The 27,321-nt window shown below is 44.0% G+C and overlaps 1 protein-coding gene across 3 annotated transcripts in view; it reads left to right on the top strand.

The window, feature by feature from the left end:
* The window catches only part of adgrg6 (adhesion G protein-coupled receptor G6), an 80,120-nt gene that overhangs the window by 34,281 nt on the left and 18,518 nt on the right, over positions 1-27,321 (top strand). For 2 of the 3 annotated variants that reach the window (XM_084376757.1, XM_084376756.1), the window contains 19 exons: positions 15,449-15,537; positions 15,765-15,817; positions 16,084-16,122; positions 16,298-16,446; positions 17,259-17,370; positions 18,080-18,168; positions 18,641-18,705; positions 18,823-18,959; positions 19,282-19,447; positions 20,225-20,371; positions 20,456-20,572; positions 21,338-21,383; positions 21,771-21,877; positions 23,397-23,524; positions 23,731-23,999; positions 24,261-24,363; positions 24,959-25,109; positions 25,409-25,541; positions 25,945-26,046. In XM_084376757.1, coding sequence (XP_084232883.1) covers positions 15,449-15,537; positions 15,765-15,817; positions 16,084-16,122; positions 16,298-16,446; positions 17,259-17,370; positions 18,080-18,168; positions 18,641-18,705; positions 18,823-18,959; positions 19,282-19,447; positions 20,225-20,371; positions 20,456-20,572; positions 21,338-21,383; positions 21,771-21,877; positions 23,397-23,524; positions 23,731-23,999; positions 24,261-24,363; positions 24,959-25,109; positions 25,409-25,541; positions 25,945-26,046 — 2,202 coding nt within the window. Of the gene's footprint in view, positions 1-4,690; positions 4,784-6,299; positions 6,378-15,448; positions 15,538-15,764; positions 15,818-16,083; positions 16,123-16,297; positions 16,447-17,258; positions 17,371-18,079; positions 18,169-18,640; positions 18,706-18,822; positions 18,960-19,281; positions 19,448-20,224; positions 20,372-20,455; positions 20,573-21,337; positions 21,384-21,770; positions 21,878-23,396; positions 23,525-23,730; positions 24,000-24,260; positions 24,364-24,958; positions 25,110-25,408; positions 25,542-25,944; positions 26,047-27,321 lie in introns of all 3 variants that reach the window. The other variant, XM_084376755.1, reaches the window with a different exon arrangement.

The following is a 27,321-nucleotide window of genomic DNA, read 5'->3' as shown; positions in this document are numbered from 1 at the left end:
CGAGGCATTTTTTCACACAACTTACCCTCAGCAATGCAAAACGCACGGACAGGAGGAGCTACAGACACCAGGGAGGTACAGAAGATGCAGCAAGGTCATTTTCACAGGAAACATTCATGTGAAAATAACTTTGAGATTCACAAAAAGTCAACAGAATGATTAAATGAAAACAAAATTCTCAAAGGTGGGAGTAAGACTAAGTGCATTTTAAACTCTGTCACAGTAGCTTAGTGTTGTAGTTGCTCGACAGTAACGATGTAGATTGCAGAAGGAAGAGGATCTACATCCGGTGAGTCAGACAAATTACCTTTCCATCATTTTGAGGACTGAGCTTGAATCACGCGCTCAGCGAGGATTGTCTTCTACAATCATCTGCATCTATGAATCCAGAAAAAAACTTTCATTTCACTTCATGCTGACCTTCATACATCATCTAAGCCATGCTGAATCTTCCAAACATTTCTCTTTAAAGTTGTTATCCAAAGCACCTCAAGGACCATGAGTGCATATATTGTTGTCATGGAAACCTGGCAGCGTTATTCACTGAGTGGAAACACTTACCTGCAGCAGAGAATGATGTATACACCTGAGGTTTTCCTCCAGGACCACATTCATATTTAATAACAGTGAACCCAGTGGGAATCAAACCATCAACCTTGGCAGCATCACCTCCATACTCCTCCCAGTCAGCTTTTTTTTTTGTGCTGTATAAATGAAATAAACTTGAAGACAGGAAGTCGAACAGGGACATGATTCTCAGTCTCAGTTGGTGTAAATGAGACGCTGCACTCTGCATGTACTTTATAACCCTTTTTCACAAGCTTGAGTGTCTGCAGATGAGAAAATAAAGTGAAGGAAGGCTGCAGTTTAATAAGCATTTACCTTCTGTCACTCACTCCCTCCAAACATTGTGGAAAACAATCTCCTCCAGCGTGATCTGTCGGTGACATTTTCCTTAAACGACCCCTCTGTGCCCTGAGTCGAACCAATGTGAAGGAACCAGAGAGAGGAAACCACCCCAGGGTGCCGTTCAGTCGCAGCCCAAACCATTAAAACTGTAACGCTGTTCGTGCACGGATCAGAAAACCTCACCCCAGCTAATCAGCTGTGTTCCAGGAGGTCACGTGATCTGGGACAGTAGCTCGGGGGCTGGCTGACGACGTGACCCAGCTCCACTCCCCAAATGTCAGTTCTCACACTATCCTGTACTATGGAGGCCTCAGAGGGACAGTTTTCTAAAGGTCAGTTTTTGTGCTCGTGAGAGAAACGGAGTCGAGCCAATTAGGATGCAGCATCTGTTCCAGAATATAAACGACGACGGCAGCCCAGGCAGGTCAACGGGCCATGGGAGAGCACGCACAGGGTTGTTTGTTAAATCCTTGAATTAGATTGGTCCAGTAGGAAGTCTTAGTCTTCTGATTTATTGAATTGGCTTTGTGACTTCTGGGTCAGCAGGACACCTGAATCCCAGGTGAGAACAGCAAGAACTTTCAAGGGTTCAAGGGTCCAGAAAATAAAAGTTTTGGTTTCAAATACCTGGTTTTTTAGCCACAAAGACAGCTGGAAAATGTCCAGAAATCGCGTTAGACATATCCAGTTTTGTCGGCACAAACAGAGCTGGAAATGTCCCGACAACTCATCAGAAATATCTGGAAATATCCCAGTGACGCATCAAAAATGTCTGTTTTGGTTGCCACGTCACAACTGGAAAATGTCCCAATTACTTGTCAGAAATATCTGGTTGTGTCGCCACAGACTGCTGGAAATGTCCTGAAGACTCTGGTCTTGTTGCCGTTATTCGTCTGGAAAAATCACCGAACGTGTCATCAGAAATATCCAGATTTGTCACCACAAACACAGCTGGCAATGTCCCAACGATCCATCAGAAATATCCGGCGTTGTCGGCACTAACGTGGCTGGAAAATGTGGTCTCTAGCTTGGCAACCATCAGTAGAGCCAGCCCCACCCCTCCACCTCCCGACATGACAGTCAGCTCACACACGTATTGTAGACGTGAATATGAAACATGCATAAATTCGAACATCGACTGCCATCATTTTATTCTGGCGACTGGACTGACCGTGGATCCAAGATTTGAATTTCCCTATTGGTTGTTGGTCATCCAGTCGTGGTGGTGACGCTGGCGGTCGTGTGTTCGGATGTCACTGGACAACTAGCGGCAGAACTCAAGAACTGGACCTGCATCATTTCTACTGTATAGCCTGCCTCGTTCTGCTCTGAAGATGATCATGCAGCTTCACAACTATTCATCATCCTCTGCATCTTTCTCTCTCTCTCTCTCTCGTCCCGACCCCTTGTCACTACCGCCAGCTGCTTCCTCTCCCGCCACTTCATCCACTGACTCCACTAACACCATCCATGCTACTAATGCCAGCAGCCACGGTAAGCAACCCTCATCCTCGCCCTCGACCTCCTTCTGACTCCCTTCTTCATCCTTTTCATCTGTAGCTTCTCATGCCTCCTTTTCTTTGGGATTTCACCTCCTTCTCCACTTCCTCGTGTCTTATTCCTCCCTCTCACTCTAGTCTTTCAACTTCCTTCTTGCCATTTTTAAAATGTTCATTTATGTTGTTCAGCCGCTGTGTCGATGATCTCTGATGGTCTCTTGATTTTTGTTGATAGCCACTAAAGCCAAAGAGCTCTTCTTTAGTCTCCTTCTCTTTTGCCTCATTTCCTGGAAATTTAAGATCAATCTGTGGGCTCATCAAAGATCCCAAATGTCTTTTCAAGCAAGTCATTTACCAAAAAACAATTATCCTCAATGGTTTATTGAAGAGGCATCCCTCATAAAAATCAGCTCAGCCATGGTTGACCTGTCAAGGTCCTGTCAAAAGTTGCCTGCAGCCATTTCACTTTTTATGCACCTCTGAGAAAGTTAAACGCTTCATTATTCATTTGTTCACTCTATTATTCATCACCTTCCTGCGAGAAGACTCGGCTAATGCTGTTCTGATGAACGTGTTCGACTAGATAAATATTATCTACTGCTGCATTAAAGAACGAGCTCATCGGATCTTTTCATTAGTTAATTAACCTTTCTGTCAGTCATTTTCCACCTCAGACTGTGTAAAGGTGAATGAAAGTTCCCAGGAATTTATGAAAATCAGCTCTTGTTCTTCGCTTTGGGTTAAAGACAGTGGTATGAAATACTCGGCACATTGTGTGATTGGGATTACAAGTACATATGAAGTTGTCAAAGACCGCTCGTTGTTTTGCACCTAAAAGGAGCATTGTGTGTTCCTGATCCGCACTCGGCCACATTAAACTCTTCTGTTTCTCCATGTGTGGTCCCTCTGCTGTATCCTTCGATTTGTCACCTCCAGTTCTCCCTCCCATCACTCCATCTGCATCCACCATCCCTACCACTAGCATGCCACTAACCCCAACCACCCATACCACCACCAGCAGCAGCACAGCCAGCTCCTCCTCCTCCTCTGGTAAGGCTTCATCTGCTTCGCTGCTTTGTTGTTTGCCACAAGCATCTCTTGACTTTACATGCAAACTCCAACAAAAAAGCCACACTCAATTTGCTGCATTCAGCATTTAAATCTTTTGGACACGACTTTATATTGTAGGGCTGCCCCCTCATACTCGACTCCACCGTTGTTTGTTGATCATCAATCAGTCAAATTCTCCTTTTTAGATCTGTGCTTAGTCGTTCAGACCGAGGGAAAAGCAGCAAGGAGACACCACAGACACAGTCGACAGACTCAAACCAAGGTATCACGGGATCGCCAATGGCTGTTTTTTTTTCATGCAGTAAATGTTTAAATAATCACAGAAGACGTTCAGAGTCGGATTATCATTGAGGAATTATTTCACAAAGTCTCTAAAAGACACGGAGCTCGAGGCTTGATTACAAAGCTTCTGAACGGGTTACTATTGCCCCCGTGTCAAGGCCATGTCGGCTCGCTTCAGGGCCAAAGAATGAAGTGTCCCACCTGCAGCGCTCCATTTAAGACATTTAACATTCATAACCTTCTGTCGTGTTGACCGCAGATTAACTTGTGTGGTGTCCAGTGTCAGCTCCTCGTCACGCTGTGAGACAGACTTGAGCACACAGCGTTACATTAGAAATCACATTTATCAGAATCAGCGCTTTTGCCGTTAGCATTGTTGCTAACAGGTCGCTCACTTAATGTGTGCCCCCAAAGATATATGATAAATTAAATTCATATTACAAATTTGTGATGATGTTGACTATGGGTCAGGGGCAGCTCCAGTATAATCCTGAACATCATGACCGCGATGTTCAATTTTACCATATTTTTCTGACACGCTCATCTTGACATGACTGCAGCGCTGCTACTTTGCATCTCCTGCCACTCATGTTGCTCAGTATGAAAGATTAATGATAGGAAATGTGAAGTAATATTTGAAACAATGGATTCTTCATTTTCAGACAGTTGCTTCTCATTGACTGTCAGATTGAGCGTGCCAAATCAGAAAACGTCAAAATAAATTGGCTCCAAGATGCTTTTTGGAAACACAGTTTGGCGCCAAATGTCAAAAAGGCTTCTTATCTTACGTTGATTCACATTTTTGTCTCTGAATCAAGAAAGACTTTTGAGATTGGTCCTTTAACCAAACAGGCTTGGAGCTTCTCCCATTAACGCAGTGTGGTTGTGTGTTTTGTGTTACTGACATGCCAACTTATTGTGCTAATCAGTTATGCCTGCCACTACCATCATCACCACCACCAGCGCTGCTACGCCTGCATCTCCTGCCACTAACGTTGCTTCATCCGGCAGCACAGCACATGGTAAGGTAGCTAACCAAGTCTAACTATTGTCACGAGCTAACGTCGGAAGTCAAGGTCCTGATTTCTGTCATGAATTTTGTTTACTGTTTTATTTCTCTCAAATGTTTTTTTATTTGTTTTTTGTAGTTAGAGCAAGAAGTGTGAACGAAGAATTCATTATCTGTTATTTAAAACAGCTTCATCTAGAGCTGCTTGTGCTTTGAAAGGTCTGACACTGGGTGAGAGGTGGTCCACCCCGAACAGATACGTTAACAGGTAGATGTCCCCACAATGTAGGTGTGTGTTGTCCCCAGATGTCCCCACAATTTGGGTAAGCTCACAGGTTGTGTCGAGACATTTTATACGTCCCCGCAATGCAGGTGTGTTTTAGGTCAGTGTCCCTCCAATGTAGCGATGTTGCAGGTCTCGTCCCCTCAGCGTTGCTGTGTTTTTAGATCCATGCTCCCACAGAGTCTGATTCAGGCCGATGTCCCTGGACTGGAAATCGCTCTCCACAAAATGCTGCTTTCATAAGTTGTTGTCCCATCAATGTTGTATTTTTAGGTCAGTTTCCCTCCAAATTATAGCTACGTTTCCAAGTAGATGTTCCCACACTGCAGCTGCGTTTTTAGATTGGTGTTTTTAAATTTTTGGTCCTCACAGTGTGGGTATGTTTTCAGGTTGCTGTCCTCACGATGTAGAAAAGTCAAAACCAGACTCTTGTACCTGGACTGGAAATCGGTCCCACTATGTGCTGTTTTCATAAGTTTTTATCCCCTCAAAGTTGTATTTCTTGGTCATTTTCCTTCCAAAGTAGCTGAGTTTTCAGATTGGTGTCCTCACAATGTAGCTGTGTTTTCAGATAGTTTTCCCCACAGTGCAGCATGATTTAAGGTTGATGTGCCCAAAACCTGGATGGGAAATCAGTCCCCACAATGTGCTGTTTCATAAGTTGATGTCCACTCAATGTTGTATTTTCAGGTTGATGTTCCCACACTGCAGCTGGGTTTTTAGATTGGTGTCCCAACAATGTGTTTTTAAATTTTGGTCCTCACAGTGTGGGTGTGCTTTCAGGTTGGTGTCCCTGCAGAGTAGCTAGGTTTAAGGTTGATGTGCTGTGTTTTTAGGTCGGTGTCACTCCAGTGTTTTAGGCTGTTGTCCCAGATGTAGAAAAGTCGGAACAAGACTTTTGTCCATGGATTGAAAATCAGTCACTACAATGTGCTGTTTTTATAAACTGTTGTCCCCTAAATGTTGTATTTGTGTAGCTGTGTTTTTAGATATCTCTCCCCACATAGTTGTCTTTTCAGCTTGGTGTCCCAAAAGTGTAGCCTGATTAACCGGTTGTTGTCCATAAAATGTGAAGAATATGAGTTAATGCAGGGACTGAAAAATCACCACCAAAAACAAAAAACAAGTTTCCCATTTCTTTACAGGTGTTCAACGTGACAGTCTGCTCACACATCGGTGAATATTGTACCTACAGCTGTGTCTGTTAAGATGACTGATGATCTGTGGTTGTTTACTTCCTCTGTAGCCCAACAGACAACCAGCAGCACATCAACTGTTTCATCTGCTACCACTAACCACCCCACTACTAACCCCACAACGCATGGTAAGAGCCACAATACTGGAGTCACGCCACAGTGACTAACTTTATATACAAAACACCTCGTGCTGTGCATGCAGATTTAATCTGGGTGGTTCAAAAACATACAGGATAAGTTTAGGATTGAGCTGCTTAAATATTTCAACTGGTCATTTGTAACTGTTTTGACCACATCCTCAATCTAAAAAGCAATAAGTAAAAAGTGAAACTGAATTAAATTCAGTATTTTTTCCCAATGATTACAGTTACAGCTGGACTTTTGACAGTATGGTCATGATGTTAGACATTGAACTCACCTAAAAAGTATTATTTCTTATTTTTCATAGAATATTAAACTTTAGTATTGAAACTTTATGCGTGGGAAAAAATGTAACTTAAATTTGGCCTGATGTGTCATCAGTTGGGTTAAAAGCACAGGCAACCAGGAGTGTAACCAGATTTTGGAATAAAAGTGTATCAGTAAAAACTGCGGTTGTAACTAATTATATTTTTCATTATTAATTAAAATGTTGACTCATTTTTAAAATGTCAAAATATTAAAATATTTTGTTATTCTAGAGAAATGGAGTAACTCTGAATATTTGATATTGTTGTGTTTTGTCATTACTTTCAATAAATAGGTTATTAAAACTGTTGATTTATTTTCTGTTAATCAGCCCTTTAATTAATCAACTAAATTGAACTGTTACTAACAATAATGGAGTCAGGTTAATATGCCTGTTATCATACATCTTCTCTCTGACATGATCACTTCTTCTTCTCTGTTACATATCTTGTAGTTTTATTTTAATTATACTCTTAAATCTTTTTTCATTCGTCTGAAATGTACATTTCGTCTCCACGAACAGTCGGAAGCTCAACTCCTCCGCCGCTGTCAGTAACTAACCAACCAGCCGCTAACATAGCTGTCACTACTGCTTCCTCGCAGGGTAGATGCACATCTGCATGCCTGGTCTGGTAACAGAGGTCGTACACTTTCCTCCTGTCGTCCCTGTCAGCTCATTTCTCTGTTCTCCCTACTTGTTTTCTCATTGGAAGAAAAAACTTTGTTAAGTTAAATTTGCTTTTTTTCTGTTTTGTTGTGTTTCACATTTACACTTTTCTCACAAAGGAGTTTGTATTTTTCACTCGATATCTCATGGATTTATTTAAATTGTGTTCTGGTTCTTTTTTTAAGATAAGATGCAACTATATTGATCCCAAAGGAAATTTTTGTGACAGAAATTACTCCAAAATTACTTGAAAATAAGAACAAAATAGACAGGATGCAGCAGGAGTACCAAAATGAAACTTAATTTGGGCCAAGGGCATAAATCAATCACAAATTGTATTTTATTGTATTGTTAAGACGCAAAATGGTCGTCGGACCCCAAGTTCCCTGCACAAAGAGCCCAATGTTCTTAGATTCTGAAAAATGATTAATAATTAGGGATCCTACATATTTGAAGAGCATTCAACCTCACAAAAATGAGTGATTACAGCATCTTTTTAGCCTAGAAACGTGGCGGGCCAACTTCAGCCCTGGGCCCCTCTTGGGGCAGCCCTGCACTGCTTGAAATAGCTGCCTCTTCTCTTGAGATACTAACGATTGAATCCATAGACCAACCTCAAACCATCATACAAATGTACTCTTCTGGTTTGGTTTTCAAAATCCTTTATTGTTTTAGCTTGTCTCCTATTAATCATGCTTTCATTCTTTCTTGTTATTTTTGTCTGGTTTCTAAATTTCTCTGACAACTGAAGAAAATCAGTAACATTATCAATGTACAGTTTTCTGATACGCACAAAGAAATGTGGGATGGCTCATCAGGTGTAGAGGTGTCAGGTGCTTCTTAATCTCCATTGTGTTTACTACTGCTTTGAGATTTTTGCTTGAAAATACTTTTATTTATTATTTTTAACCTGCTTTTTCACCATAATGGCGTCTGGTTTGATGTGCTGTGGCCTGGTGACAGTTAAGGACTCCTCCTCTGCTGCTGCTGTTACTTCTCAGTCCAAACCTCTGGCTGCTGGTCCAGCTGCTCACAACAGAAGACCCCGACATGTTTTTGGATTAACTGCTACTGGATCTTCTACTTCTAACACACCAAGACCTCCAACTCCTCCAGGCACCCCAATCAGACAAACTCGGTCTGGAAGACCTTCTCATCGTAGGTCCCTTTCATCCAGTCATTCAAGTCCTCCAACCCAAGATCCAGCATCCAAACCCAGACTTTTAGCCCCAAATCCTCCAGCTCCGCCTGAACCCGCTCGCCCTAGACCTCCACTCTCCTTCCCCAGGCCTCCAAGCCATCGCAGCTCCAAGACCTCCCTAGGGTTCATCTCCACCCCTTTGATCTGGCAGGGGAGGAAGAGGCCAACCGGAGGAAGACGTCCAACTTCCACCAGAGCACCTCCCGGGCCAGTGGTGCACATCACGAAACCCGCTGTACTGCCAACTGAACTCAAACACACAGTCAGGCCTGCGTTCACAACACAGAGAGGTGGATTCAAACACACAGCTGGGTACACAACTGCAACAGCTCAACCCTCATCAGGAGTGAACTTCTCACATCCACTTACAACCACTCGAGACTCAAAACTCCCTCCTGAATCAGGGGTTTCAGTCTCGTCTCCGGGGAAACGTAAAGAAGAGGACGCAAAGGCACCCCTCGCATCGTCATCTTCATTGTTGTCATCATCGTCTGCACTGAGCAACAGAAAGAACAAACCTGTAGCGCCACAGTGGTCACTGCTGAGCACCAACGAAAACCAAACAGATTCAAGAATTAACTGGACGGACCCTCTAGAAACACAGAGCAACGAGTACTCGTCAGGGTCGGAGGCATTCGTGTATGATCTGACTGAACTCTCGGAGGAAGGCAGTGCTTTTAGCTTGTATGAGTTTGATGCTGTCTACTCCTTGGATGCACCTGCCACTCTCGGTCCTGACGTACCAAACCAAAAATCGATCAACCAATCAGATCCTGATGGTGCTTTTCTTCCTCTAACTCCTCCTGAGGGAAGTGAAGTGCTCGTCCAAACACATTTTCATGATTCGGAAACCCAAGCAGACCACAAGCTTTCTCCGACCCACTCACAAGATAAATTGATGCCGGGAACAGTTGCATTAATCAGCAGGTCTCAAATTCCTCAAACCCACCACAGTAGTTCAAGTGGACAAAAACAAGAGGACAGTTCCCACATACAAGCCATCACTCAGAAACTGGAAACATCGACTTTTCATCCAACACCATCGCTCCTTAGTCCCCCACTTTCATCCCTCCTCCTCATGCAGCCAACACCATCTTTGCCCACAGTACAACTAAGCTCCTCTGCTTCCCTCCCAGAGATTTTCCCCAAGCAGTTGTTTTCTTCTTTGCAGCCACAGAAGGAAGAACAGATATCCTATTCCTCACTTCCTATAACCCCCCTGGACAGTGTGAATGAAACAGACATTACTGGAAGTGATCTTGCAGCGTCCAGAAGTAGACCGATTATCAATTTATATACTAGTACAGACGTATCTCCCATCTCCTCTCTTTCTCCTGGTTTCCCCAAAACTTCCTCTTCTAACGTTTTTAGATTCCCTCTCGACATCCATCGCTCCTCATCGTCTACCTTCCTAACTCCCTTCACCTCCTCTCATGCCATCACTCCACCTGCTTCATCATCTGTTGCTTTAACCGCGCCTCCTCTCTCATCCTCTCCTCCCCTTTGGTCCTCCACCATTCCTCTTCCACCCTCTGCTCAACCCTCTTCTTCCCAGCAGGTCGAACAAAGGCTTTCAGATGCGGGCGGTGTTGTTGAATCCGCTCACGTTTCGGAGTCAGGTGGAGTCAGCAGGAACTTTCAGCCTTCTCTGTTGTCGTCTCTGCCTCTGTCCTCAAATCTTCAAAGGGATTTTGTGGTGACAAGAGTTGACACAGCATCCTCGGTGTCACTTCCTCTCGTTTCTAAAGCCTCCACTGAGTCTCAGATGCCAGTTGTTGATGGCGTACTGCTCGCTGAATACCATTTACTCTCTGCTGAAGAGTCCTCTAACAATATGTCAGAACCTTTTAGAAGTCGGTTGCCTTACATTGAGGGTAATCAGCCCCCTGATACCCAATCAGGTCTGCTTGTGAGCCAAATTAAGCCCTCTGGATTATCAGTTGAGAATTTGGCATCCAGCACTGATGTACCTGCTCTGTCACAGTTGGGTTCGTCAGAGATCCTGTGGCCTTCATCTCATGCATCCATTCTCTCAGTGAGCCAGTTCCTGGTTCATTCTGATCAGAGAGAGTTAAGTGACGTAGATACTCTTTCAGACGAGTCGCGTCTGGTGAATCAGCCAGCCATTGGCTTTACATCAGTGACAACAGCTGTCATTTGGGCCTCTGAACACACCCCGGCTCTGCTTCAGGCAAATATTGATAAAACACAGCCCTCCATTTCTTCTTCGTCTTCAAATACTTTTCTTTCAGCTTCAAGTCCAGTCTTCTCCCATCACCCTGAAAGCCTGCCAATCACTGTATCTACAGAGACGCTTCCTGCTGCCACAGTGATACAAGCAGCTAGGACTACAGAGAGGATGGTTGAACAGGAAACTGCAGTGTCTTCCTCCTCATCCTCCCCAAATCCCATAGTTGAGAACTCAACATCTTCATCTGGGTTATTAGACAGACGTGCTTCCAGTCTGACCTTTACCAGAGATCCATGGAGGCTGCCGCACACAATCTCACATTTAGACACCGACAACCAGCTGAACACAAACTCCAGGGGCTCACAGGCACTCGTTGACCATGACGATGTATTTAATCACCTCACTTCACCTTCGTCAAATCCATCCGTCATGGCAACTACCCAGACTCGGGCACTCCACAGCAGCCAGAGTACGCAGCTTGGCACAGACACCCCCCAGCACGCTTCAGGGCTGGATTATATGTACCAGTCAGGCTTGGCACAGACGAACACTGAACACACAGGCCATCTGATCGACACACACAGCGCAGAGCACACACACTTGGGCACTCAGGTAAATGCGAGCAAGTTTGTGGCTGCAGGCGAGACATTAAACATGAGTCAGAGGCCAGATGTTGATGTCAGGGGGCAATTCATGTCTTTTGCCTTCACCCCTTCTCTGCTTTCACCCTCCATTTCACCCTCTCTTTCTCTAGCAGAAACCCTAACACCTCCCTTTCCTGCAATTTCTCCCTACATAACTGTCTCCTCCCTTCCCCCGTTGCCAGCAGTGTCTGCCAGCATTGAAGAGGCACAATTTGTCTCCTTGTCGCCCAGTTGGCTGATTTCTGAATTCCACCGGCCCACAACAACCCAATCCCCCCTGGAGAACCATTTACAGTCCTTACAGAGATCCACCACGTATCCTGTTCGCCAGTCAGTCCAGCAGTTCATCACAGTCAGCCAATCACTTCCTCTCGACCAAAGTTTCACACGTCACTCAACCGCTGTTGTTTCTGACAAGGACGAGCTTTCGCCACAGCTTGTGAACGCCTCACAAACAGCTTCCAGGTTTGTCACTGGTCCTGTATCGTCACCTGAGGCCTCAAATAATCTCACCACAGCTGGGAAACTTGCACATCTTTCTGCTGTATTTGATCCTGCGGATGTTGTTCCGAAAATACATATTGCGGATGAACAGGCCTCTGCTGAAGATGGTAATATGACTCTGGATGAAATGTTAAATGCACCAACAGGCCTTCAGGCTAATCTGAATCCAGAATCGGCCCTGAACACTCAACCATTTCCTGTTGAGATGCAAACTACTTCCTCCTGCCCCACTTCTGAACCCAGTTATCAGCCGAGCTCTGCAGCATCACCACAACCCACTGGTGCTCCAGTTATTCAGGCCCCCCTGCACTCTTCTGGCCTTAATATCCCTTCTTCCACGCCAGTCTCCGGATCCCCCACCAGCTCCTCTATTGCTGCCCCAGGTCAAGGCTTCATTTCTGCAAACACAGCGGGTTTTAAAAACATTTCCATGTCAAATGCAACCACTGCTACAGCTCTCAAAGACGCTCCATCAGTGCAGAGTGAAATGACAAACACAACAAAGGCTGAAGATGCTACAACTTTTATAGAAAATGGACGTATGGAAGCTCCTCAGGGGAACGAGACAGGCAGCAAACCAGCACCAGATCTCAGTGTGACTGCAGGCACATCAGCAAAGCCTAGTTTGAACTCAAGTCCAAGCATGTCGAATCACAGTGGGAGTCAGAACTCAGGAGGCCTCAAGAATCCAGAACAAAGTGACGGCGAAGTGAAAGAGGCCCAGCTCTCCCCAGCCTCACCTGTCGTCGTCAGTACCCACCACTTCGTAACCACAAAAACCTCCTCTCCATTCAGAGCTGTCAGCACGTCGGCAAGCAGCCTCAAAAAGGCCTCGGTGCGCCCCACATCTGGACCCCCAACTGTGGATTTAGCAGCCGAGCCCGCATTGCCATGCCAATGTAAACAACGCTTTCATTTTACATGTCTGTGTGGAGTGTCATCGGGGAACAGTATGTCATGCAGTAACAAAAGAAACTGTAGATGTAGAGAATCAAAACAAATCATCTGTGGCATGCACTGGAAAGAAAATTCATCATAGTTACGTGTATTAAGTCTTAAATGTATTTATTTAAAACTATTATGATGTTAAGTGTTAAAATATGTATGTGAATCATCTGCTTGCAGATTCCGATATAAGCTATATGGCCAAAAGTATATGGACGCCCAGAAAATATTTTGGGAATTCGCATCAGAAATAATGAGGATAAGTTATGAACTGTGTTAGCTTAATTGCTAAAAAAATACACATCACAACAGCACATTTGTTGATCAGCTGATTTCTACTAATCCCTGTTATTTCCAGCGCGTTTGAAATTTTAGTTTTGAATTTACACACTGATAATGGTGCAGAGGTGGTAAAATATCGAACGATCCCTGCAGACTGCTTCTAACATCTGGTGTAAAGGTTGTGACAGCAGCAGATTCATCTCTTTGTTTTCAGAATGACATGTTCAACTATCACACGGCTGTAATACTGAGGTGTCCACAGACTTTTGGCCATATAGTGTGTTATTGCTCTATTTAAAACAAGAAATATTGTGGCTGGTTGAGATGCTACAGAGAAAACTGGATTTTAAGACTGAATACATGATTACATGACTCTGAAGGTGGCTGGGTTTTACAGCTGTGTTTGAATCACTCATTAGACTCACTGGTATCATTCTGTCTGAACTGTGGTGGTAGATGTGAATAACGTTCAATCAGGTGGATGGGTGGGGTCCCTCAGGTACTGGAGGCTGCTGATTGGCTCGTCATGATTCATTAAACTGGAGTCCAATCAGACTGTAGTATTTAGTCAGGTACTTGTAGTTTAAATTAATGGACTGTGCTTCATTCTTCCTCCACCTCTCTGTTCATCTGTCCATCATTACGATATCCAAGACAGAGACTTCACTCTCCCTCATATTTCTCTGCTCGTTCTCATTTTATCTACAAATCTCTAGTTCTTTCCACTTCTTCTTGATCCGTCCATCCAGCTTCCTGGTCGAGGCGTCCTGCTGTGCTGCTCGTACTCTCAGACAGTCAATAACAGACGTCTCGTCTCCACAGAGACTTTTACACGCTGCTGTGAAATCCAGACGAAAAGTTTGCAGCTGCTCCCCAAACCTCAGAAAACCAGACAAGTAAAAGTCTGCAGCTCTGCAGGGTCTCCCACCAGAACTGATGGAGGAGGTCCTCTGACCGCTCAGTAGCATCTACTAACAATTAGAGATACCAGAGCGACACCTAGTGGCCGATGTGAAGCATAGCAGGAGAACTGAGAGCCCTGAAACTGCTGCATCACAGAGGAAACTCACGATGACTCAACACTGTGTGTCTGCTGTTTGAGGAGTGACACGACGGATTGATAACAACATCATTTACATCGTAACAGGAGAGATAAGAAGAGATTAGAGATAATTGATCCGTCAACGAGGAAATACTCTCGTTACAGCAGCTGAAGAGTCAGAGAGGGAAGAGCGACTGACTGAGGATGAAACAGATGCAAGACAAACACAGAATAAGAAATAGTGACGATGATAATAATGAGGAGACTGTAGACACTCGAGTCACCGCTCACATGCTGATGTCACAGGACAGGAGCCGCCATCACATGCTGAATACATCAGATCACAGCAGTAACACATATTCACATCAGGGTTAAACATATAAATACAAACGTAAACAGTTTCCATAAGAATGTCTAACGTGTAGATGATGTAATATATGTGTATGATAATTCAGTACTTTGTAAATATTATATAATAGATATAATAATGAGTATTTTATATATATAAAGTACACAGGAAGAAAACAAATGAAGAGATTGACCATTTTGAGAAAAGCAGCACATCTTATTTACTAAATAAAGCTGAAATAAAAACCATTTCAAAGTGAAAGTTGAAGTTATATGAGCGATTTTAAACTTTAATTACAAGGATAAAAAAATAATCTAAAGTTTAACATGGCAGAGGATTTTTTCCAAACGTTTTCTTTTTGACTGATCGGCATCGAGGGTGAGAGACTTCTTCTGTCATTGGGCTTTATGTTAACAGTTAATGAACTCAGAGTCAGTTTTATAACTGAACACACAAAATGTCAAGTGTTTCTACAGGAAAGATTAATAAAGATATCAGAATATTTAACAATCGCACAGTTAATTTCTAGGATGGATGTTTCAGTCTTTGGCTGCAGCTCTTCATCCTGTGTGAGGTCTCAGACTGCAGACACACAGCGACGTGTTGAAAGTGTGAAATCCTTTTCAAACAGTCAGATTCTGACAAAGTGCTGCGGCCGACCCACAGAAACATGTTCTGAATCCAAATCATCTCCATTCAGCAGGAGGAGAAATCATCATGACTCCGGCAGCACGTCCCTCCTCCTCATCGCTCCACACTGTCAAATTGGATTTTTACACAACTCGATTAGCTCGATTCATCTCCTGCTATGTGGCTCCGGCACATAAAGAAGCTCCATCATATGTGTGAGAAAGTCTGTGCCAGAGTGAGACTGAAGTATTATTTCCTTCCTATCTCTGTTTCTCCCCTGTCGTCTTCGTCCTGCAGAGAGGTTGTTCTACCGGATCTCTTTTGTGGTGGATGACGCGGGCGCGACGCCGGCCCAGGCTGATGTCGAGCGAGCCGTGGATCTCTGGGTAAGAGCGGTCGCTTGCACTATTATGCACGTTCAACCTTTGGTGGCCCGAGACGGCAGCGAAGGCGGAAGACGTCAGTGTTCAGATTTCAGTGCCTGGTGGAGCAGCAGGGGGTCGAGGTTGTTTTCAGTGTCAGACTGAAACCTGAGACGCTGACAGGGACACGAGAACGTGGACTGAAAGCCTCTAAAACTGCTGAATGTGCTGATTTGTTTTCCTTCTTACAGCTAAATCAAACCTTTCAGAGCTGGACCCACACAGTCTACGTGGACTCCGTCAGGTAATCAGCTCAGAAAGACTCGTGACTGTAAAACGGTTTGTTGACAGAAGATCACAGCGTCAGATCTGTTTAATCATGTGAAGGTCTCAGAAATCAGTGGCTGAAACTCAACAGATAAAATACTCTTCTGATAGTGTTTATTTTGGAAGCTATAGATCCCAGTTAAGATATCGTTGAGCTCAGAGATGTGTTGGTCTGGGAAACATGCAGTATACAGGCAGTGTTTCAAATAGTCCTCTCACCTCTGTAACGTGGTTTCTCTCCAGAGTCCAGCCGACAGCTCAGAGCGGAGGAAACCCAACCAGGTAAAACATTTAACCCTGTGGGCTCTGTGTCATTATGTGAGTTTATTGTAGTGAATTGTGCTGAAAAACAAGTTTTTGAGGATGATTCAGGCTGTCAGCTGTTATGAGCCTGTCAGATGTTTGAGTCTACACCTTCAGCAGCGTGCTTCAGGTCTGTTTCGTGTCTTGTGTCCAGTTACAGCTGCCAGGCTCTGCTGTATTACGACTACATCAGTAATCAGAGTCTGGGTGAAGCTGACGTGTCTGCCCGGCTGTCCAGCAGTGAAGGACTGATGAGCTCCGGCCTGCAGATCCAACCAGCCTCCACTGATGTCAGACTGATCGGTGAGGAACTGAGAGTAACCGGGGCAAGGACTCATTATAGTGTGTTATTTCCTTAGTTACACTGTTTGTTTGTGCAGATAAAAAGGTCAAAAACAAAAGCTAAGGTGAAAAAAAAAACAGCCTATTCAGAGAGCAGACTGATATAAACTATATATTACTGGATTTGAAATCTCATTGGCTACATGATGCATCAGTCACCCGGAGGCTGGCGTGTAAGTGGCTCAGGAGAGAGGAGAAAGAAGAGAGGGTGGGTCACCCGTCTACACGATCACTCATTGGCTGTTGCAGGCTTGAGGGCGGGCATAGACGCTCCCATCTGACTGGTCAATCAAATGACGGCCATCTCCAGATGTCCGGATCTCCGGTGTGGAGCGATGATGGCGTCTGCTGTGAAGTGAGAGTCTTTTGACAGATAAGAGCATCAGGAGCAATGTGAGGTTGCTAATGTTGCCCAAGGGCACTTCATCATGCAGCCACAGCCGGGGATCGAACCACCAACCTTGCTTCCTTCTACCTCCTGAGCTACGGTCATCTCCAACGCTTTTACTCAAACACAGACTCTTTCTCTGCTTCTCACTGTCAGAACTTTTTCATATTTGTTTTATTCTCTGTTTGTTGTTCATGAGCTCTGTTGATTTGCTCTCATGTGTCATCTTTGTTTTCCTCCCTCTTTTGTGTCCACACCGTTGTGTATCTTTATCAGAGCCTCGTGATTTGTTTCACGCTCTTGTTCAGCTCATATTATATTCATCTTTTTTTATCTTGTTATCTTTTAAATGTGAAATAACTCTTCCTGCTTTCACTCCGTACAGAAAACTGTCCAGAGGAGAACCCGCTGCACTACCACTGGCCTGAGAGCCGACCCAAAGTCACCCAGTACCTGCCCTGCTTCCCCAACAAGGAGCAGAGCACCTCCAGGACCTGGTAACACACACACACACACACACTCTCACACACACTCTCACACACACACACACACACACACACACACACACACACACACACACGCACACACACACACACACACGTTCAGAGGGGTAACTCTGCATTAATCATTGATGCTCAAACGACAGCTCAGTTTGTTGTCGCTCGTACGAACAGACGGCCGGTTTCACTCTGACGTCCTGGTTGTTGTTCACAGAGCGGACGATCCTCCACGAATACAGATTCAAGAGTCTGACGACGGTTAACGGAGCTCATTCATCTTCTTCCTTCTTCTTGAGACACTACACCCCTGATACTGATCTATATGTTGTTAATGCAGCAGGCAGGATGTCTGCAGGTCCTTTAGAAAGCCTGAAATGCTCTTTCATTATCACTGTATGATGTCATATCAGAGACTATTATTATTTAACCTGTTGCTGTGATAAAGTCAGTGTGATTAACATTTCCACAGCGCTCATCATGGACTTCAGATTCGACGCTCTGCTGCTCTCACTTTTGTTTCTTAACATATTTATTAACTGATGAATTCATGCAGTGTCAAGTTAGCCTCGGCTCAAACTCAGCTGCTGAACCAGACACGGAGCTCACACTTTACATGAATTATAACTTCTCTGTCTCATTTCTTCCAGTTAGCAACAGTAAAGCATCACGTCTTCCTGCTCTCTGTCTTCCTCTCTTTGTCTCCCAGTGAGATCAACACACTGAACCTCTCATCCTACTGGTCGCCTGCAGACCTCAGTAACTGCACGGACATCGACACCATCGAGGTGTCTGCAGGTACGCTCGGCCCGCAGCCAATCAGACACTCACACTGAGGCAGACGCAGACTGAACGAAAAGTCATGATTGGATATGTCTTGCCTAAATGCATCATGGGAGTCGTAGTTGACGTCTCCCCTGAAATTCAAATGTACACAAGCTCGTCCTCGCTTCGTTTCATCAAAGAGTCGATCGTTTAAACACAGTTGTCCATATTTTAGACTGATGATTGAAGCGATCCATGAATCCATGAACCAGAGATATTTGATTTCTTCACTGTGATTTATTTTCCAATGCAGTGGTGTCAGAAGGGTTAATTTTGACTCAAACACATTCAGATTTCACGCTGAATTATTTAAAAACATATGAATAAATATGACAGTTCACTACATTTAAAAAGAAATGACACACATTTGATTAAGTGAGCAAAATGAAAATCGAATTCGTCTTTTCTTTGTGTTAAATCTTTCATTTTGTGTGTTTCTGTGCAGAAAATGCAGCTGAGGTGGCCGTGCAGCTCGCCGACATCACCAACAGCGAGCTGTCCAATGAGGAGGTGGGCGTCCGCACTCCTCTATGTGATTAAATAGAGCTCCTGTAGGACAGTCTATCAACTCTCCTCCTCCTCCTCCTCCTCCTCCTCCTCCTCCTCCTCCTCCTCCTCTGTCTGCAGGTGTCTAAAGTGGTGACGAAGGTGAAGCAGCTGGTGAACGTGGCGAAGATCAACACCACGTTGGCCTCCACCGTCGTCACCATCATCTCCAACGTCATGAACAGCTCAAAGACGGCGCTGCCTGCCACCTCAGAGATGTAGGCTCCACTTTCCTGTTCTCTGCTCCACTCGACTGTTGAGGCTCACTCTACTTGTGCTCTACCTCCTGAATATGTTCAACACTTTACATTTCTTTACATTCAAGTTTATGTTACAACATCGCTGGGCTTTTGGTCTGGTTAGGGTCAGGAGAAGATCATAGTTTGGCTTCAAATTCCCGGTTCTGTCGCCACAAACACAGCTGGAAAATGTCCCAACTTAAAAATATCCAGTGTTTTCATGCTTACAAGTCTTTAAAACACAATAGAAACACAAAATCACTTTTTAATTTAAAACACTTCTTTCTTTCTCTGCCCTCAGAGCTCTGAAGACAGTCGATGAGTTGGTTCAGAAGATCGAGTTCGAGGGTCGGTCCGTCAGCATCACCTCCAAACACCTGGCTTTAGGGATATCTGCCTTCAACACCAGCGCGTTCAACGGGACGTCCTTCAGCGCCTTCATCGCTCAAAACTCCACCGAGCCACAGGTAACAGCGTCAGGTCATCAGAGCTTCCTGAGTATCACTGTGTATTTCATGGATGTTTCATTCAAGGCAACACGCTACATACCACCATGAAACTTCCCCAGTGGATCACTTACATTGAGACAATTATTTTTACTTTTCTACAATGTCCAGAACAGAAACCAGAAGTCTGGATGAGGCCGAGTTCAAAATGACATGTTTGGTCTCTGTAACCTGCAGCAGATGTTTGTGAACACGCTGTGTTTCAACTGGTCCAAACATTGAACCAGTAACACAGCATCACCAGACTCCCTTAACAAATGTGGTGATTTTAAGAGTTGTTGAGTTAAAACAAACTTTATAACGTTGTAAAACTCTGTCTCCAATATACCCATATAACCAGTATAGGCTACTTCTTTGTCACCAGACTCCCTTAACAAATGTGTCAGTTTAGTGAGTTGTTGAGTTGGAGACACTTTATAAACTGTGTGAAACTCTGTCTCTGACTGATTCTGACTGATTTGTTCCTTCTTGTAAATTCAGCAAATGTTCTGCATGAACTTCTTTCTGTCTTTGAGCAGAAACATGGCGTCTGTTTGTCTCAGTGATGGACGGGTTTGTTTCATACAGAGCAGGAAGTGACATCACAGCTGGTCACTCAGACTCTGTGTGAACTCAGCCAGGTGTAGTCAGGTGTAGGTGTAGTCTGACGGACTGAGAGCTGAACTCTGGTGTTAACACACGTCTGGATCTGATTGATTTCAGTATTGATCGCTCCCTTCGTTCTTCTTTTCTCCTCAGATTGATTTTCAATCGGAGCGGATCAACCCTCACGCTCAGGTCACCCTCCCCGCCTCGCTGCTGTCCAACGTCCCTCTGAGTGAAGCCGACAGGTCGACCGTGTCCAGGATCAACTTCATATTCTTCAACAGCACCAACCTGTTCCAGGTGAGAACGACTCGTCCTGATCCGGGTGAATGACCTGAGCACCAGGAGGGACGGTACTTGCTAACGTTGATGGTGTTTGTGCAGAAGGAGCAGGGCGGCCGCTCTCTGAACAGCTACGTGGTGGCCAGCAGCGTGGGGAACTTCTCCATCCGTAACCTGGAGGAGCCGGTGGAGATCGAGATCGCTCACCTGTCTGAACAGGTACAGGTCAACATGTGTGTGTACGGGTCTGATTGAGTGAGTTTTGCGTCTTTAATTTTTTCATTTTTACTTTCACTTATTTTAATTTTTTGGAGCTGCTGTTTTTGTTTTCATTTAAATGATTTATTTATTTATTTATTTTAGTTTTGTTTGATCTTTTTTGTCTTTTTTAATTTCTTTTCTTTTTATCTTGTTTTATGTTTTATTTTCTTCTTTGTCAGTTTATTTATCTTTATTTTTACTTTTATTCATTTTTTATTAATCACTTGTTTTATTTCTTTATTATTTTGTATTTGCTGTTTTTGTTTTTTCTGTATTTTCTCTTTTATGTTGTCTCAGTTTTTCTTTTTGTTTAATCTTTTTCATCGTTATTTTTTTCTCTACATATAAATATTTTTATTTTTGCTTTTTTAATTTCTTTTTATTTATCATTTCTTTTTTTATCTTCTTATTTCTTATTTATCCACATTTTTATTTTTATTTTCACTTATTTTTTGCAGCTGCTGTTTTTGTTTTAACTTCCTTCATTCACGCAGAATGTGACCACTTGACTTTTTTTGTGAACTGCTCAGATGTTTCTGGAGAAAGAAAAAGAGAAAATCAGGTCAAATCTAACTGAACTTTTACAGTCATCTTTTATTTACACAAAGCGGAGACAAATAAATCATCTGGAAAATGAAAGCAGTTATTAATTATTAGGTCACCTGATGATTGATGAGCTCTGGTGGACTTCATATTTCTTCCCTTCCTCTTCTGTCCCGACAGCCCTCCCTGAATCCACGCTGCATGTTCTGGGACTTCAGCATGAACGGTAAGTCTGTTCATCTGTCGTCACGTCGCCTGAAACGCTTCAGGTCCACTTCAGCTTCTCTGATCCGCAGGGAGCCCGGAAACAGTCTGAACAACATCCCATCTGTCAAAGTTTCATCCAAGAGCTCTTTTTATCAACTCGCTCTCGTCCGCCGGGACGCTGACGGCTGGACGTCTGAGTTTATCCTTAATTCACCTTTTTGGACTATTTGTCAGAGGTTCAGGCCACGTGTGCATATAGATACACCTCCATATTCATACTGTGTGCTCGGATGGATGGATGGATGGATGGATAGATGGATAGATAGATAGATAGATAGATAGATAGATAGATAGATAGATAGATAGATGACTGTAATGTGCAGTAATACCTCTGTGCTGCCACCAGGTGGTGTTGGAGGCTGGAACGAGGAAGGCTGCAACGTGTCTGCAAAATCCAGCAGCAACAAAACCGTCTGTCTCTGTAACCACCTGACGCACTTTGGCATCCTCATGGTAAGACTGTCCTCACGTAGACGCAGACACAAACATATTGAATCACTTTGTTAAAAACTGGTCGTGTCGTCGGTTTGATGCTGTTTCCATCAGAAAAGGTTTTGGAGGAGAGAAGTTTCGACGTCATGAGGTCTTCACTGAAACATCAGGAGCGTATTTAACTTCCTCTGTGTGATTTATTTGACTTGTTTTTTAACATTTTACTTTAACGTTTGTCCGTTTCTTTCTCTTGACTGACCTAACATTCATACTGTTTAGTCTTGATGAGCTCTGCTCTTGGATTATGTGTCAGTTTGTGTCTGACATGTCGTCTGCTCTCATATTTCTTACTTTTGTTTCACTTTTAGTAAACGTCCAGATAGTTTCTGTCCAACTGCTGCGGGTCAGTAAACTGAAGGACATTTATAACCATTTACGTTCTCACCAATACAACAAGCCTCAGGGTCTCTCTCTCTCTCTCTCTCTCTATATATATATATATATATATATATATATATATATATACACACATCTCAAACACACACACACACACACACACACACACAGTTACTATACATATACATATTTGTATCGTTGTCTGAAAATATAAAAAAAAAAACATGAAACTCTTAAAATTGGAAATTAGTCACTCGTTTCATGATTATGACTCTGTTGTTTTTTAATAGTTAACCATTTAAGTTGGCTATTAAAATAAATAACATTTAGGAAAATTGTTTCAAAGTTTGACTGATCGTACTGAAATGATGAATGTTATAAATGTCCTTCAGTTAACTGACCTGCAGAAGTGATGGTGATGTATTAAAGAAGTTACCAGCTGGTTGTGAACTGCTTTGTGGAAATTAGCATAATATTATTATTAAATCATGTCGGGGTCATTTTCAGTACATTTTGCTGTGATTATTGTGGTGACTGAGGGTTCATTTTAAATTCATTTCAAATATGTTTCTGAATAATTAGCACCGACTCATCATGAAATTTGCAGACCTGGAAAATAACGATAAAAAAAAAACCTTTAAAATCCTGCAGCAGAGTTTCTTGGATGTTTGGAACTAATTGAATTTGAGGCTGAGAACACTCAAACAAACTAAAACCATGATGACATTTAGCTGAGAGGGACAAACTTTAACAAATCATAACTAGAGAAGTATTGAGGGTGCAGCTGGCAAAGCTTTTACATGAATTTTGAGTCTCGGTATCAGGGTTTTTTGTAGGATTGCCTTTAAATCTAACTAAAGTTATCAAATAATGTAGTGGGGTGGAAGCATAACGGAGCAGATAATGTAAATACTCAAAGTTAAGTACCTCAAAATTGTACTGTACTTGAGTAAAATGTACTTTGTAGATTCCATCACTGATAACTCTAAAGTTTTTTGTCTTTACTGCAAATGTATACCAGCTACAAACACATGCTTTCAGTCTCCTTGATTGCTAATAATCGGGATGGACCCTGAAGGAAACATATCATTCAATCCTGAGATCTTATCACACCTGGTATTTCTCTGTCTGTCTGTGTCTGCAGGACATTTCTGGAGCTTCACCCCACATCGACCTCAAGAACAACAAGATCCTGACCTTCATCACCTACATCGGCTGCGGCATCTCCGCCATCTTCTCTGCTGCCACGCTGCTCACATACATCGCCTTCGAGTGAGTCACGAGATTTGACGCACCTTAAAAAATCCTGAGAAACCAAACTATGTTTAAAATCTCAGATGATTTAGAACAATCTGCACCCGTCGCTGTCAGTGTGTGGAACCGAAAATGAAGACAAACTGCTGCCAAAAAAAAAAAAAGTGGAACTCAGATTTCAACCACATGCCACGTCTCATCTCTTCCCTGTTTCCTTCCCTCAGAAAACTCCGGCGTGACTACCCCTCCAAGATCCTGATGAACCTCAGCACGTCTCTGCTGTTCCTGAACATGGTCTTCCTATTGGACGGCTGGCTCGCCAGTCTTGAGACCGAGTGGCTGTGCCTGTCCGTGGCCGTCTTCCTGCACTACTTCCTGTTGACCTCCTTCACCTGGATGGGGCTGGAGTCCATCCACATGTACATCGCTCTGGTCAAAGTCTTCAACACCTACATACGAAGATACATCCTCAAGTTCTGCATCGTTGGATGGGGTGAGGAGCTTCAGCTACGATTTAATAATTAAGATACGTTATCTGAAGAAAACACGTGTGTTTAGTGCTTTAACATGAGCGAGAAACTTTAAATGTAACTGAAACACAGGCGCAGGAATGTCTCAGTGTTGGTCCTGAATAAAGTTAAAGTGTCAGTTTGAATGTCAATGCTGAGTAAAGCTGAAGTAGTCAATATCTGATCACTACATCAAAGTCAGGTGAAGTTTCCAGGGACGTAACCCCTCGACTGTGTTGTTCCAGGTCTCCCTGCTGTGTTGGTGGGGATCGTTGTTGCTGTGGATAAAAACTCTTACGGCCTGCAGAAGTACGGCAGAGGCGAGTCAGGAGAGGGATCCTCAGAGTTGTAAGTCATTACAATCATAGTAACTGGTTATATTCTGTTATTTTGTGGAAGGATAGACTGAAGTGATCGACATCTTGATAATGAATAGGGATGTAATGATATACCGATACCCAAAACGTTGGGGCCAGTCATCCTCCGGTGCCCGTCTGCTTCAACTAACGAGCCCAAAGACACCACGGCTGCGACAGCCAGGCGGTGTGTTTACTGGGGAAACAACGGCTCACAGCTTGTGCATCAGCGCCGCCGCTGGCTGTTTGTTTTTAAAAACCAACTGCAAGAAACAGTTCAACCCATTAACACCAGACAACCACTGACAGTCAAACCCTCCAGGGTGTCCCGGGGGGACAGATTGCCACTGGCTGCTGCTGATTGTTTTGCAGTTGTAGTCCAGTGTCTACTTTTTACTCATGTGTAGGTCACAGGCGGCTACTTTCACTTTACTAAAGACGGAAAGTACCTCAAGTAAAAAGTGAAAACAAATTGTATATGAACATTTGTTTTGTTTTTTTATTTAAATATTGTGATAAATATCATATTGTAAGTACACACTACGTGTGTGTGTGTGTGTGTGTGTGTGTGTGTGTCCTCTCCTCAGCTGCTGGATCCAGAACTCGGTCGTCTTCTACATCACCTGCGTCGGTTACTTCTGCCTGGTGTTCCTGCTAAACGTCGCCATGTTCGTCGTGGTGATGCTGCAGATCTGCGGTCGCAACGGCAAACGCAGCAACCGCACGCTGCGAGAGGAGGTGAACATTTAAACTCTCTTCGTCTCTGCTGCAGTCAGGCTGATAAACAGGAGTGATGATTCAATCCCAAAAGTTAACAAGTAATCTCTGAGCTCTCCTCCCGTCGCTAAACAGCACCGGATCAGAGCAGAATCTGATGTGACTCCTGGTGTTTGTTCCTCCAGAAGGTCTGGGTCTAATCCAGACTCTCTCCTCCAGAGCTGGTCGACAACACTCGGCAAACGCTGTGTTGTTTTAAAAACTTAAAGACACTCACTCTTCTGTTCGGTTCTGTTCTGTTCTGTTCTGTTCTGTTCCAGGTTCTACGAAACCTGCGCAGCGTCATCAGCCTCACCTTCCTGCTGGGGATGACGTGGGGCTTCGCTCTGTTCGCCTGGGGGCCCGTCAACCTCCCCTTCATGTACCTCTTCTGCATCTTCAACTCGCTGCAAGGTAACCGCCCACAAAACAACCACGAGGCTATTATACATGAGTCATTCCATCAATTCACATGTGCAGCTTTTTATTGTCTTCATACATGTGATCTGGGGCACGTCCTCTGGATGACTGCAAAATGTAGGCCAGCCGATAAAGTATGAAGCCGGCTGTTAAAAGGCACCAGAATACGTACAGTGACATCTACTCTGTCCAAGAATGTAAAGCGGAGAACACACACACCTCCGTTAAACTTGACCCACCCACATTTTTAAAATACTTCCTACGCCCACGGCTGCAACGTTGTTTTGTCGTGAAGCTCCTTTCCGTCAGCCTCGGGGTGAGGTGATAATGACCGGGCTGTACTTCTGAGGTGAACTGTTCCTTTAACGTGAACACTGACTCTTGTTTCTGTCTTCAGGTCTGTTCATATTTATCTTCCACTGCGCCTTGAAAGAAAACGTCCAGAAGCAGTGGAGGAGATACCTCTGCTGCGGACGATTCAGGCTGTCGGATAACTCAGGTATCTGTCTGTCTGTCTGTCTGTCTGTCTGACTGTCTGTCTGTCTGTCTGCCTGCCTGTCTGTCTGTCTGTCTGTCTGTCTGTCTGCCTGTCTGTCTGCCTGTCTGTCTGCCTGCCTGTCTGTCTGTCTGCCTGCCTGCCTGTCTGTCTGTCTGTCTGTCTGTCTGTCTGTCTGTCTGTCTGTCTGCCTGTCTGCCTGCCTGTCTGTCTGTCTGTCTGTCTGTCTGCCTGTCTGTCTGTCTGTCTGCCTGCCTGTCTGCCTGTCTGTCTGTCTGTCTGTCTGTCTGTCTGTCTGTCAGGAGAGAACCATAAAGTCGTACAGGAGTCCTGTCAGGTCCGTCTGCGAGTCTCCTGCCAGGTTCCCACAGCAGCAGAAAAAAACTGAAGGCACTTTATTAAAATATAAAGCCTGAGACAGCGCGGCTTTACAGCTAATAAAAAAAGATAAAACAAAAGACGTCTCAGAGACCAGGAAGTCCTCCAGGTGCACCGGGTGTGTGGATGTTCTCTGCTGCCGCTTCATCGACTGTTTTCGTTCCAAAGATTCCAGGTGAAGCTGTTTCTCGAGGTGAAGTCTGTGAAATGGCTTTCAGCCAGCGAATTCCTCCCTGAAACCAAGGTCACAGTGAAAACGCAGAGATCATACATTCTGCATGCATGCAGAGTTTTTATTGGGTCAACAGTAACCTAAACGATATCATCTGAGGTAAATGATAATGATCGCTGGTGCGGGGACGAGCCACGCTATGTGATATCCACTCGTGTGCCAGCAGAGCTTTTATCAGAGACGATAACAGTAAGTGAGTTTACAGACAGATGTGTTTGTGTTTGTTATCGATCTGTCCATCACGAAGCATCAAGTAACAAGTGAACGATGTGCAGCCAAGACCAACAGCTGTAACATTTCATTTTGAGTTCATCCGTGAAATTTTAGTCTCAGTCTGCTTTTTTATTTTTAATCTTTGTGTCCATCAGTCAGCTGGTTTTACCTCACATCGCCTTTATGTTGGCCACAAAGCTGCGCTTACAGTAAAAACGCAGCGAAGCCTCCAGCTGACGGCCGAGTGGCTCGTACGCTCTGCACCTGCACGAGAGGACATAACTCTCCGTACCACCAGGTGGCGGTACTCTGTATTCTTCATTCAAAATGGAAATCAGAAGACTGCAGATATACAAACTGTTGTTATGATAAAGCGGCGTAAAAGGTTGTAATAGTCGCTGCTCAGGCGCTGACTAGGGGTGTAATGCTACACGGAGGTCAGGGTTCGGTACGAG

This window comes from Pagrus pagrus (assembly GCF_965226575.1).
Source record: "Pagrus pagrus genome assembly, chromosome: 16".
NCBI lineage: Eukaryota > Metazoa > Chordata > Actinopteri > Spariformes > Sparidae > Pagrus > Pagrus pagrus.
The sequence above is the reverse complement of the archived record's forward strand: the minus strand, read 5'-3'. Positions and strand labels throughout refer to the sequence as shown.